This window comes from Canis lupus, chromosome X, assembly GCF_003254725.2.
Source record: "Canis lupus dingo isolate Sandy chromosome X, ASM325472v2, whole genome shotgun sequence".
Classification (NCBI taxonomy): domain Eukaryota; kingdom Metazoa; phylum Chordata; class Mammalia; order Carnivora; family Canidae; genus Canis; species Canis lupus.
Genome location: NC_064281.1, coordinates 13,830,811 through 13,845,073, shown reverse-complemented (window position 1 = coordinate 13,845,073; position 14,263 = coordinate 13,830,811). Strand labels below are relative to the sequence as shown.

Here is a 14,263-nt window from a genome sequence, read left to right as displayed (position 1 = left end):
TATTTTCATTCTTGCGCTCCTATCAGAAAAAAATTGCACACTTCCCCAACACACACACACACACACACACACACAATTATATGTCTTCCTGTATTTTTTATTACATATGATATAAAATAGGGAAATGGGAATAAAAAGGATGAGAGGGCAAAATGAGCATAAATGAGCTTTATGGTGACCTCCCCTTGTTCCCAGGAAGACCTCAGAGTCCTCTGGTGTCCATAATGCTCGGGGCCCTGCTCGCTCCTCCTGACTCACCACCTCTACCATGTTTCACCAGCATCACATCAGCGCTGAGATATGCAGTCTGTACCCTGCAGAACTGCCCAGGGCCACACTGGCCATCTCACTGAAGGAGAGACTCAGTCCTGAACCACGAGGCCACCACGGTTTCCATAAATGGGGTAACGTGTCGGGGAACTCATTTCCAAAGCTCACCTGGATGGTCGTATTTCTTTTGGAGGGCTGTGTCTGTCTCTGGATATAAAAGGCAGTCAGCTGTAAGGCAGGCAACTATTTTGTGTATTCTCCGTATTTTCACTAATTTGGGAATGCATTCATGGGGTAATTATGTTCACAGCACCAGCAGAACGGCTCTGTGCTGGTGTTTAAAGCTCAGAAAACGGAATCACTGGGGCAAGTAAGTAACAATTATTACACCCTGTGGGGAGAGCAAAACCATGTTTTACCCAGCTGGAATGACTTCTTAGATACCGAGTGCAGATCGGCTCCTGACTGGTGAAATCATCCACGTTGTATTAAAGGACAAAGATGCATTGCTCACGTGACTCCCCGTAAGTGGCAGGTGATTTTTATACAGAATTAAGGCAATCATCCAGGGTGTAGTCAAAGTACTGGATAAAAGCAGAAAATCGACTCAGGGGGCGCCTGGGTGGCTCAGCGGTTGAGCACCTGCCTTGGGCCCAGGGCGTGATCCTGGGGTCCAGGGATTGAGTCCCACGTCGGGCTCCCTGCATGGAGCCTGCTTCTCCCTCTGCCTGTGTCTCTGTCTCTGTCTGTGTCTCTCATGAATAAATAAATAAAATCTTTTTTAAAAACCCAGAAAATCGGGCAGCCCGGGTGGCTCAGCGGTTTAGCGCCGCCTTCAGTCCAGGGCATGATCCTGGAGACCCAGGTTCAAGTCCCATATCAGGCTCCCAGCATGGAGCCTGCTTCTCCCTCTGCCTGTGTCTCTGCCCCCTTCTCTCTCTCTGTGTCTCCATGAATAAATAAATAAATAAATCTTAAAAAAATAAATTGTATATAAAAAAAACGGAAAATCGACTCAGAATAGAGGGTGCTCGGCGAGGCAGGATTCTTAGCAGAGGTCTCTGCGAAGTCAGATGTGTCACCTTTTCCCAGGGGCAGAGGAACTCAGGGAGATGCCGTGAGAGCTGGGGAGAAGTTGAGGGAGCTTGGGCAGATGCTTTTATTCTTTTCTGTGAAGCATGAATCCAGATCAGTCACTCAGAAGGTTGGCCGGCGGCTGCCTCGTCCTCTGGCCTTTAGCTTAAGAGTTCCCAACCTGGCTGCACATTAGAATCACCTAGGGAAACTTGTAAAACCCCAGTGCCCCAGTTGTGCCCCGGACTGATTAAATCAGAGTCTGGGGGGAGGGAGAGACCCAGACATCAGTAGTTTTTAAAAGCTCCCAAGAGATTCTAATGTGCAGCCAAGTTTGAGAACCAGCGCTAAGCCAGAACTTGTCAGACTTCAACGGAACGTGTGTGCACACAAACCCCCGGGGGGCAGCCTGTTAAGGTGCAGATTCTGATTCAGGAGGCCTGGGGGGGGGTGGCCAAGAGCCTGCATTTGTAGCAAGCTCCCAGGAGATGCTTCTGCAGCTGCTTCAAGGACCCCACTGTGAGCAACGAGGACAGAGACGATCCAATTTTGACCCCAAATAATTGACAGCTGCCTACAGGCTCCCTACAAATCAAAGCTCTCACAGTTAGAAAACATGTATCTTCAGACAATTATCAAGGTATATTTTTGAAATGAATGTTTTAGAGGAAGAAGTTGATCCGGATAGAAAAATCTCATTGGGGCTTGTTTCGGCGGGAGAGGAGAGCGGGTCACATCTGCCTGCTGTTGGGGCCGAAGGGGGGCTGTTCAGGAGCAGGGCCTGGGGGCAGTCGGCCCAGCCAGCTCAGGGGCACTAAGATCACTTCCCCTGAGGCTGGGCTGGCCCTCCGGGGCCGCAGACGGTGTCCCTGGCTGGGGTTGCCCCCCTGGAATAAGCTCTGCTCCCCAGAGCCTGGGCCCGGCCAGAGAGTGCTTGCTGGGGGGCACTGAGCTCTGCAGCCCAGGGCCCTGCGATCATCTTGGTAGCTGTCTGTGGTGAAAATGCTCTAACCTCACAAAATAACAGTACGCCCTCCCTGGAAGACGATCTGGGCCTCCGAGAGGGCCTCCTGGCATGCTCCGGGGCTTTTTCCAAATTCCCTGCTCAGAGAGCCCACTGTACGCGAGTTGGTCTTGGGGACTCAGTTGGGGCAGGGTGGAGTAGAGCTGGTGCAGCAGGCTCCTCAGGGGGCTTCACTGGGGCCCTGGCAGAGGGCATCGGGGTGAGGGGATTGGGATGTCTGGGAGTGTGATTGTGTGTGTGAGAGAGGGAGGGAGGGACAGGGAGAGAGGGAGACGGAGACACTGACTTAGTGATAAATGCCCATAATGAGGAAATAGAAGGACTCTAGGACCTGGAGGCTAGTCTCAATTATCTGAGTGTTTGAGTGTTTTTTGCTTTTTATATTAAGCCATAAACGAATCCTCATTATAAAAATGTCAGTCTGTAAGGAGGCCCGGAGGGTGACGAGAGTGCTCTGTGCAGCCGTCTGGAAGCAGGAAGCCTGGGAGGCAGGCATGGCTGGCAGCTGCACCTGGTGGGGCGCACATGGGGGGTGGGTCCCTAACTGGCTGCCCCGGAGAAGGCCCCAGGTCGGCTTCCTCCCGCATGGACCTCTGGCTGACGCAAACAGCACACAGGCAGCGTCACTTTGGCTTTCTTTCCCCGGGGGTGCCAGATGAACCCCGGGACCCGGGGTGGATCTGCTCTTCCCTCTGCTTGTGCTCTCTATCTCTCTTTCAAGTAAATAAATAAAATCTTAAAAAAAAAGTACCTAAGTCATCAGCTTATTATGTAAATGAGTTAATACATGTAAACTGCTTAGAAAAACAGCTGGCATGTAGCTATTGTTACCATTTCATTCTCCGAGGCTTGCTGCTGGCTGCTGAAGGTGGGTAGCTGTCCTGTGACCCCCCATGGTGCCCACGGGGCCTGACCCTTTGCTTTTGTCACAGGGAGAGCACGGTGACTTTTATAATAACTGGCCTTGGGCCAGTTTTGGTCAGACTTTCTGGGTCGCGGTGTCCTCATCTGTAAAAAGAGTCAGGAAGAGTCTGGAGATGTGAGCCTGAATGCCCCTGCCAGCCTGGCCATGCCACGGTTCTATAAATGGTGAGCCTGCAACCAGAGGCTGGGCAGGAGGAACCGGACTCAGGAAGGCCTAGACGCGCAGTCATGCACCCCTTCCCTCAGAAAGTGTTTCCTGGGCACCTACTATTCACCAGATACAGAGAGAAAGATGAGGCAGTCCCTCGCTCCTGAAGAAACGAGTGACTAGGCAATCCCAGTATGAGGCGGGGGCTCAGGGCCAGACAAGCGCAAGTTGGGGTGCCATAGGAGCTCAGTGAGGTGGAGGTGAGATCTCAGAGGCTGAGACCCCAAACTCTGACAGATGAGCAGGAGTTCCTGGGTGGGTGAGGGCAGAGGCCCAAGAGGCCTCCAGGCTGAGGCACAGATCCTAGGGGGAGCCTGCCTCTGGTATACTCAGGTGATAGCTAAGTGAGGGGTTCAGATAACAATTCAGTAAAAAAAAAAAAAAAAAAATTCTGTGACCCCACAGGTCTCTGAACCTGACTATTGCTCCAGACAGCCTCTCCTCACCTCATTTGTCCTGGGCCCTGAGGCCTTTCCCCAGACTCTCCATCTGGGGGGCGTGTGGCCTCTAATAGAGTAGACCCCAACCTTCCAGGTCCAGCAGCTGCCCAGGGGCCAAGAGATTGAGTGACCCACAGGTCCCAACTCCCCACTTCCCATCTGGCCACACTGTATTGGCCGATCCCTGGCCATCCCCCCACCTCCCCCCCCCACCCCTGGCCCATGATGGTGTAGGCAGGACAGATGGATGACCTCATTTAAACCCATTTGCAAAAGATGTTCTGAAAAACCTGGACAAAATATTCCGTCATCTCTGAAGACATCATGCCCCTCCACTTGAACGTCAGTTGGTGGCTCCTGTGATTCCTCATGATTTGAAGAGGTCCCTAGCACACCCGCCTCCCCATGCTACCCAGCAGGGAGGACACCTTCTCTCCTGTCAGCTTGCTTCTCACTTATCCTGGGGTCGGGAGGCTAGAGACTAGCCCTTTGAACCCTCATCTTATGAGCTGGTTGTCACTCACAGAGCATCGCCAGGGCTCCCAGCAGCTGACCCAGTGGTGGGGCACCCACCGGCGGGATGAACGACAGGTGAAGAGGAGCAGAGAGAAAGACTAGAGACTTTCTGGGAGGCAGGAGGGTGCATGCCGAAGGCAGGGCTACTGTGTGTTTTGCCAGTGTAGCCAAATACAAGCCTCATCTCCCCAGCCCAGTGGCTCTCTAGGGAAGGAACTGGGGTCTGGGGGTGCTCACAGGGCCTACTTTGGCTGAGTAATCAGGCAGGCCCAAAGGTGTCATGTGGAAGGAGGTGAAGCGAGGTTAGGCCCATGCTTCCTTTCCCCTTTGCCCCAGCCCTGCTTCCAGAGATTTGAGTCCCCAGCAGGAGATCTCAGCGCCTCCCTGTAACTCCTAGGTTCTGAGATGCCCTCCCGCCCACATGGCATCTGTCCCAGGAAGGCTGAGGCGTAGAGGATGCTGGCCTTCTTGCCCTCCAGTAACATGGCTTTGGGCTGCATTCCCCAAAGATGGGAACTCTGGTGACCCTTCAGCTCCTTCCCCTGAGCGGGACACAGGAGGGCCCTGGTGGACAAAAGAGAATAAGCAAATAGTTCAGTGATTTTCTGGAAAGGACCTGGCCACCACTTTGAGGAAATCTTAGGCTCGAGTGCTGTATTTACACAGCTCTGCAGGCACATGCACTTGAGGTTGAAAGCTCTAGAGGACTGTCCTTGCCAAGAAACCCAATACATGAAAGAGTGTGGCCCTCACAGCTCCCACTGGGAGAAGAAGCCGGGGATCTAATCCCAGCCTTATTGTCCCTTATGGTCATCATCTAACATTCCTAGGGAATCAGTTTCCTCATCAGTAAAATGGGCATCATTCTAGGACCCCTCTCATAGTGTTCTGAGGATTAAATGAAGTAATGCATGGGAAGTTCTCAGCATTCTTGGCAGAGACCTAGCACGGCACGTATCAAATGCCCAGTGAGTTTTGGCTCCAGCCATCTGTGAAAGGAGCAGGGGCCCTCTGTCCTGGCAAGGTCCCCTCCTCACATTCTGAACAGGAAGGTTCTGGGGGAGTAGGGGCCTAGAACTGGGCTAGGTGGGGAGAGGAGTGAGGTTTCATGGGAAGAGGTGAGCGCCACCACCCGAACTGAAGATGTGTGCCAGGAGCAGGGGGAAGAAGCATCGAGAAGTCGGCTTTCTCTGTGTGGGAGGGGACAGGGGTGCGTGAAGGAGACAGAGATGGAGGGAGGCCGTCTCGTTGGGAAGGGCAGGTAGGTGCAGCTGTTACAAGAAAGCAGCCTTACAGCTGGGTAATCCTAAACTCACAGGAAGCCGGAAGATGGCACAGAGCATGTCTTGACCTCTCCCAGTGAGTTGCCTCAAAGGCCACCAGAAGCCACCTCAGATGGGTGGCCATGGGTGTCTTCTCTCACTGCTGCCGTCCTCGCCCTCACCGGCCCCATCCCAGCTTCCCTGTAACCTTTTCCCACCCCTCCCTGGGAGTTCGAGTCACTGTCTCCTGCCTCCTTGATGCCTTCTCTCTCGTGCCAGCAGATCTCTCGCTCAGAGACATGCGCCCCACTGGCCTCTGATGTGTGCTAAAGCAGGAACCTTGTGGGACTGGCTCCTGCCGGCATCCCCAGCCCCCAGCAAAGCGCTGGTGTGCAGTAGGCATTGAGCACATGGAGTGGTTGCACGAGTGAATGAATGCGTGCATGCGTGCATCCGGGAATGGGGGAGCCAGTGGTGCGTTCGAGGCATGATACTTTGTGGTCTAAGCAGGCCCCTTCGGTTGGGGGCAAGCCCCCTCAGCTTCCCCGGGGTGGGCTGCCTCCCTACCCTGCCCTAAAGGTATCATCGGCCAGCCCGCTGGGTCACCTCCTGGTTTCCAGAGGACCCCCTGCGTCTAGGGAGTCAGGCTCCGGAGCCCTCCCTCAGAGGCACCAGGGCTCGCTCTGCCGAGGGGCGTCCCCCACAAAGTTGTTTACAAGGCATCCTTCCCGGGGCCCTCGCCTCCTCCTGCTTCAGAGAAATTCCTTGTTCTGTGCACTTGACACATTTTGATGGTCTGGAAATACCACACAGTTGTTCATTTGTTAACACGGCCTTCCCGTAGTGAGGCCTACTGCGTTTCTTTGCACCCTCGCGGGCTGCTGGGCTGCCTCTCCTCCTCGTGGTGGAGGTTGTGTCGGTATTTGGGGGTGACCAGAGGAGGACGCGAGGTGACCCCGGGACTAGAGTCCAGACGGCTCCAACAGGTGAGGTCAAGAATCTGAGTTGCCCAAGGCCTGCCTGGCGAGCCTGAGGATTATTGAATTATTATTGAGCCCAGCCAGACTCCAGGGCTGCACAGATCCCCGAGTTAGACATGGTGCCTGCCTTCTCCATGGCAACCAGGCTAAATATGGACGCGTTTCCATGGAGAGCCATCTCGCAGTTGCAGCCCTGCTTCCTCCAGGCAGCACCCGCACTGTGTTCCTTCGGCCTCTCAGGAGGCGGCCAGAGGTGCCCGCGATGTTTGTTTCCAGCAAGTCTTCCATCTCCCCGGCCCTAGAACAGCAGCACCCCCCGCTTGACCAGCTAGAAGTTAGGAGAGGTCCCGGGTCACAGACATGAGCTGACTGCGGAAAGCGCCCCTGGGCCCGATGAGCACTCATGCCCTTGTCCCACGTCCACGTCCACCGGCTCCGCGGAGTGGCTTCTCCGTTATGGGAGGGACAGGGGATGGCACCGGTCGGAGGGAGTCCGTGACACAGCTGCCACGATCCCTGTGGAAATGCACCGCCGTCCCTTTCCTCAAGCCTCCTCGGGAGGAAGCATTGCTACAAAGAGTCTTTAAGATGCTTGCCGTAAGCCGGGTGGCCCTCTTCGGTTCTCTTAGAACGTTCTAACGTGACAGGATTTTATTTTGTTCTCGAAGTGAAGTAAGTCTTCGCTGCCCATTTGCGTGTGGACGAGTCAAATCTGCACACATCTTGACCGTCCGGTAGAGCACCGTGGGACGGAACTTTGTGTTTGGCGAAAGCTAAACATATAAGCCGAGTATTAGGCTTAAAAATACTCTGTTTAACCTCTCTTGGCTGTTTAGTCATTACATCATCTGTGTTTATAGCTTAATCGTCTGTTAAATTGGGCCTCTCCGCGCACAGCTGATCATTTGGGTGTGTTTGTATATATTAGGAAATATCTATAACATGTATGTATACAGAGAGAGATGGGTGTGCTCCCCGGTTCACTAAGATACGGAAACTTTTAAGAGACGCGGAGAGAGCGAGCACTTCGGAGGGGAGGGTCATAAATAGTCTCTTCTGGAAGATTCACATCGTGCGTTCCGTGTTGCAGGCCCGGTGGCATCAGAGCCGAGTGATGGATGACCTGCGGTCCCAGAACCTCTCCATGGACATGACCGACTCCTCTCCCGCCTTGGCCAATAACAGACTGGAGAATGGCATGGCCCAGCTGATCACCACCGAAGCCTGGAACATCAACTCCACTGACCTGGTAAAGAAGGCCCTGGTGACCGTGCCGGCCCCGTCCATCCTGAACCCCCCGGCCGAGTCTCAGAGCGGCGTGGCTCTGAAGGTGGCGGCCACCGTGCTGCAACCCCTGTGCCTCGGGGAGAGCCCGGTGGTGATGCCCATTCACATGCAGGTGGAGGGAAGCTCGGCGCCCGAGCTCAACCCTAATGGCAATGCCACCTATGTCATGACCACGCAGGGCCCCGTGCAGCTGCCCGTGGTGCTGGAGCAGCACGTCTTCCAGCACCTCAACTCCCCTCTGGTCCTGCCACAGGAGGCCCCGTGCTCCTCCAGTGCCATCCACAACAACCTGTTCCAGGGAGCCGAGGACCCCGAGGCCCCACCCCAGCTCCTGGACCTGCGGATCCCCAGCCAGCCGCAGGAGCCCACGTTGCCATTTGAAGCCGTGCTCCAGAATTTGTTCCCCTCACAGGGTGCTCTCGGCCCCCCACCCTGTCAGCCTCCTCCTGGATACGCCCCGGTGCCCCCCCAGCCCTTTAACTCCCCGCTGTCCCCCCTGGTGCCCCCGGCCACCCTCTTGGTGCCCTACCCTGTGATCGTGCCCTTGCCCGTGCCGGTCCCCATCCCCATCCCCATCCCGGTGCCTCAGAGTCCTGAATCCAAGCTCGGCTCCAGTTTCCCCAAGCCGCCGTCTTCCTTCGGCCTGCACCCCTTTAAAGGCGGCCAGCCCCCCCTGGAGAAGGAGGAACTGAAGCCCTTCGATCTCCTCCAGCCGAGGGAGTACTTCCAGCTGAGCCGCCACACGGTCATCAAGATGGGCAGTGAGAACGAGGCCCTGGATCTGTCCATGAAGTCGGTGCCCTGGCTGAAGGCGGGCCAAGCCAGTCCCCCCGTCTGCCAGGAAGATGCGGCCCTAGACCTGTCGCTGGCGGCCCACCGAAAAGCTGAGCCTCCCGTGGAGACCCTGTTCGACGGCAGCGGGTCAGTGGACCGCCCGGCTCACGGGGCGCTGGAGAAACTTCCCGGGGGCGGGGACGCGCCCTTTGCCCCTGCCACGGCCCCCGGGGCCTCGGCCACGGAGAGCCACGTGGGGGGCAGCAACCCCGCCCAGCCGCCCGGCCAGCCCGGCGGGGACGTCAAGGCCGAAAATCACCCTGACGTGGTGAGCGAGTCCCAGGCGGCCAAGGTGATCGTCTCGGTGGAAGACGCCGTGCCCACCGTCTTCTGCGGCAAGATCAAGGGCCTCTCGGGGGTGTCCACCAAAAACTTCTCCTTCAAAAGAGAAGACTCCGTGCTTCAGGGCTACGACATCAACAGCCAAGGAGAAGAGCCCGTGGGCAGCACGGAGCCCCTTAGGAAACCCGTCAAAAACCGGAGCATAAAGTTAAAGAAAGTGAACTCCCAGGAAATACACATGCTCCCGATCAAAAAACAACGGCTGGCCACCTTTTTTCCAAGAAAGTAAATAATGGCTTTTTAAAATTTTTATGATTATAATATGGGGAAAGGTGCATTGGTTTTATAAAAAGGCATTTAAGACAAATTATCTTTGTTAATTATTTGGGGGAGTAGTTGGGAAGTGGGAAGGCGAATTGGCTCTAGAGGCCCTGTAAGCTAGGATCGTTTTCTTTTTTAATTTTTGACTTTTCACAAATGAGTAAATAAGAGCAACCTATTTTTCAAGCAGATTGCACATTTTTTGCAGCTTTAATGGAATATTGGGTGAATCAGAGGGGTAAAAAAAAGCTATTTTCATTGCCACAAAGTGCTTTGATGATGTAATACCTAATAAAGGGTAGGATGAATATTTCACAATAAATGTTTGTTTGCACTAATTGGTTGCAGCATTCTATCATTTTTTAAATTTGCATTCCTTAACTGGTGTGGTTTGGCCAAAACTGTTGCTTGTAAAGCACTGCAAGTTCTCCGTGTTTCGAGACCTAAGCTCTTCGGGTACATCGGGCAGAGAAGGATTATATTGGCCTCTGCCCCCATAAAAGGAAGACTTGGAATATGTATGGCCTGGAGCGAGTCACTTCCCCCTCTAAACCTTGCTTTCTTCATTCGTAAAAATGTGGCACAGAGAAGGGGTGGGGAGGTGAGTTGCCAGTCCCCGAGGCCCCTTCCAGGTCGCCATAGACCGTGGGTATGGAGAATTCTGTGTCTGAGCCTGCTGTAGACTAAAACAGACAAATGTGTCTAAAAGGAAAATTTACCTGCTTCCTCCCCACCCCCTCCCAGAATTTAGCTGCAAAGGACCTTCTTTTCAAAGGCAGTAAGAGCATTGGTCTGAATGACTGAAGGGCTTGCAACTCAAAGGTATTACTGAAGACCGCTTGAGACCAGAGGTAAGTCCTTTGCCGGTGGAGCAGGAGAGGTCTCGTGGATGTTCCTGGCCTGGGGTAGAGATAGTTGGGAGTGGGGCCGGGAAGGGAAGAGAAAGTCTTTGCTCCTTGTCAGTGCAGCCCAGTGCTTCTCAACTGGGGTGATGGTGCCTCCCCAGGGGACATCTGGCAATGCCTGGAGACACATTTGGTTGTCACAGGCAACGGAGGGGAGCAGGGAGGGGATGCTACTGGCATCTGGTGGGTAGACACCCGGGACTTCGCTAAACATCCCACAGGCATTTCCCCACAACACACCCCTGCCCCCCCCCCCCACTGCAGCGGGTGATCCAGCCCGAGCGCCAGTGGTGCCAGGCCGAGAACCCGGGGCTCAGCCGTTTCTCGTTGGGCGGAAGCGAGGCATCCGGCAGAAGGGAACAGCACGGAGCCGCCCACTCAAATCAGGAACCGTGAGCGCACAGTGAAAATAGAGCTGCTAGGTGGCCCGTCACACTCGTGTCTGAAACTGTGCTGGCGAGAGACTGACTACGGCAGGCCCGCTTTGCAGCTCCGAGCTCTTTCCTTCACGTCTTGCAATTAGCACGTATCCAGCTGTTACTGTGAACATGAACAGGAGGAAAAGCAGTTGCGAGACTGTTCTTTTATTACCAGGCTCTCTGTGGATAGGGTTACCGTCTCAGCTGGTCCCATCCTGTGCACCCCGAATGGATTCTCTCTCTCCTGCCCGTGTCCTGGGCTGTTAAACCTTCTTTGGCCAAGTGCGCCGCGGTGCTAACAGGCAGGCAGCAGTCGCTCGCTGGGCTAACTGTCCTGTTCCACGGCCCGGCTGCACTCGTCCCTCAGCCTCCAACTGGGCGCTCTTTTTCCAGTTTCATGGAGCGAGTGGCCCTGGGTCGGTGGCCCCGTTTCCCGAGAATGGCACACGCGTTCCGGGCTCGGAGATGACACAGATGTGCCCGGGGCCTTGCTGATGCCTCTGGTGCCCGTGTGCGGTGACCTGTGCCACCCCTGCCCTCCCAGCGTACCGGCCAGAGCTGCTGCTTACCTGGCTCCAGGGAGCAGAATTCTCTGTCTGGACGGTAGAAGAAGCAGGTGCTGCAAGCTGAGTGACGTATAGGTGGAAAGGAAGGCATTTGCGGCCCGTAATTACATTATAAACCTCAAGCCACAAATTTCTCTTTGATGTGTCTGGAGGTGCCCCGTAAATCGGTGCTGGTTGGGTGCGAATTGTTGGCTCCACAGCCCCGCGGGATGTTAAGTCGGTAGGGCCTGTCCCCTCGCCCTGGGACAGGTCCCTGGAACAGGCCTCCCACCACCCTTCTGCACCCAGCCCAGGGCCTGCCATTCGTGGCCGGGGGCCTTTGGGGAGAGGCCGCTGTGGCATTGGGGAGACTTACCCAGCGAGGTGTGTGAGGTCTACACGGAGTGATATCTAGAGACGAGGCTCAGGCTCATGCTATTGGGGCCGTGACCCCCTCTGCCTGCCCCTCTTGCCAGCCTTGGATGGAAACTGGCATCCAGTTGGCTGCCTACAGGCCAGGGAATCAGAACAAAGGGCTTGTCTCTGTGGCCAGGGTGAGCCTGGGGTTCCCTGGTGGTTCAGTTCTGCGCTCCCTCCTGGGGCAGAGGCCTATGGCCTCTTCTGCAAAACCTTGTGTAAGAATTATCAGCCCAGAACCCTGGTTCCTAGCCTGAGGCATGTGATCCCCACGAGGGTCACGGAGGGGGCCACTGGCAAACTCAGGCCCCACGGTTTTTCTGCCTGACTCAGAGAGCCGTGCTCACTTATTCCCCCACCCCATATAGCCATCTCCAGCTAACCTCCTTTCAGGTTCCAGAAGGATTTGTGTCAGACTCTCGTGACTTAATTTCTCATTTCTCCTTAAAAAAAAATGTTTGGACCAACTAGCCTAAAGAATAGCTTTTTAGAGTCTTTTAGGAAATAGGATTAGTCCCCAGGAATGTTGATATTTGCTCAGACTTGTCAAGATGGCTTCGGCTGGCTTCAGTTCAGAAATGATAAAAAATTGGAACGAGTTACAAAGATCCATATTTGGGGGTAGTTATCCTTCTGGCAAAATAAAAACTAGACAGAAAATGAGAGACTTAAAGATGATACAGTTACTATCCTAACCAAGGAAGCCTTTGACAATGAGTAGAAAATTCTAAAGTGAGGTCAAAGATTTGTTTAGATTCAAATGCAAAACTCTCATAGTTTAAGCATGAAAAAGTTTGTCTGCAAGGGTGAAAACTCCAAACAAAAGGAAGGAGGGAGGGAGGGATAGACGGGAGGAAGGAAGGGACGGAGGGAGGGAAGGAGGGAAAAGTAGCCAATTACTGTGAGAGTATGTCAATACAGTGATTATCTTCATAAATACCATAATTAATAGAGCAGGAAAGGATTTAGATTCCATTTTACAAGTGAGGAAATTGAGGCTCAGAAGAGTTTTCTGCTTTCAGTTTTTAAGTATCAACAACTTAAAAATATGTACTTTGCAATGATTCTTAAATATTGGGTTTGAAGCCCGGTGAACCCACAGGAATTTGGATTCTTTGGGGGCAAAAACCAGTAGGAATTAGCGAAGAGTCTGAATTACAGATTTTTTTTTCAATTATTTTCGAAACCATTCCAGTTAACTGGAATGCCCAGAGCACTTGGTACAATCGTAAAGGGGAGATTTCAAGCTGAAGACTGGCGATGCCAAGCCTCTAACAGCCACACTCAAAAGCTGCTAAGCTGAAAACTTTAACAGCAGGGAAAAAAGCATTAGAGGTCATTCTGGCCGACTTTACTCCTCATTAAATAAGAAAGGCAATTTTCCAGAACAGCTCACTACCACCAGGTCAAATAACTGACCTCCCACATCAGCGAAACAAAATAGGGTGTACTTGAGGTCCTTAGGGTGCCATTTTAATAAATTGGTATTTATTTTAATTAACATATTGGTTGATTTTAAAGTAAGTAGTATATATGAGTGCTGGAAAGGACTAGTTCCAAAATGCTGCAAATAATCCATCTGCAACTGCTATTAGACCTGAGGATTTCTGAGCAAAGTGAGATTGTAGCCGTGTGCCTTGCCGAAATTACGAAAGCGTGCACGTTAAAGGAGGTGAACCGTTGAGGTTGACTATATTAACCCAACTTGTAGGTTGTTTTCCATCCACCTATGTTCTAGATACACACTCACAGGTGTAGGCTCACTCTGCTGACAAAGATGGTAAGTCACCTGGAAGCTGCCCTCCCTCTTGCTAACTAATTAAGTCAAAAGTCTGATCACCCAGTCAGGAAGAATGTTACGAACCCCTTTCCATCACTAGTCCTATCCCGTCAGTCCCGAGGGGCACTGGGAATTCCGTTTTAGTCAGAATCGCTTCAAATAAGGGTTTTTTTCAACGCAGACATTTTTGTTAGGGCACATTTCAAGCCATATGAAGAAATACCATGATGAACAGATGAAATTCTGTGAAAGCAGGATTGAATCTTCCTTCTTTACCTCAGGGTTTCTCCACTTTGGCACTACTAACATTTGGGACTGGATGACTCTCTGTTGTAAGGCACTGTCCTGGGCGCCATAGGATGTTTAGCGGCACTTTTGGTCTCTCCCATGAGATGCCAGCAGCACCCCTCCCGCCTGCCCCCCATCGCCTCAGTTGGGACAACAAAAATGTCTGCAGGTGTTGCCAAGAGTCCCCCGGGGAGCAAAGTTGAGAACCTGGTTGAGAACCACTGCCTTATCCCCAGGGTTTGTCTTCTTATACCTGGTCCCCAGCAGGAGGTCAAAATCTCTTTGAGGAATGAATTTAATCAAGAGACAATCGGGAAGAGAGGTCTGTAGCTGTGGTCTCTGGTACCCCACTCCTACTTTCTGGCTTACCACCACGTGCCTGATCTGACTGGGAAGCTACCGTTTGGAAACTCCATTCATCCCTCCAAAGGGACCTCACTCATCCAGCCTGTAGCACGGCCCTCTAGAAACTTCTCCCTAGAAAGCG

At 53.3% G+C, this 14,263-nt stretch overlaps 1 protein-coding gene across 13 annotated transcripts in view; it reads left to right on the top strand.

The window, feature by feature from the left end:
• RAI2 (retinoic acid induced 2) overlaps positions 1 to 9,760 on the top strand; it is a 388,271-nt gene extending 378,511 nt beyond the window's left edge. For 11 of the 13 annotated variants that reach the window (XM_049107574.1, XM_049107575.1, XM_049107572.1 and 8 more), the window contains one exon: positions 7,789 to 9,760. In XM_049107574.1, coding sequence (XP_048963531.1) covers positions 7,789 to 9,390 — 1,602 coding nt within the window. In that variant the 3' untranslated portion in view covers positions 9,391 to 9,760. The remainder of the gene's footprint in view (positions 1 to 7,788) is intronic. The other 2 variants (XM_049107578.1, XM_049107579.1) reach the window with 2 other exon arrangements.
• The last annotated feature ends 4,503 nt before the right edge of the window (positions 9,761 to 14,263 follow it).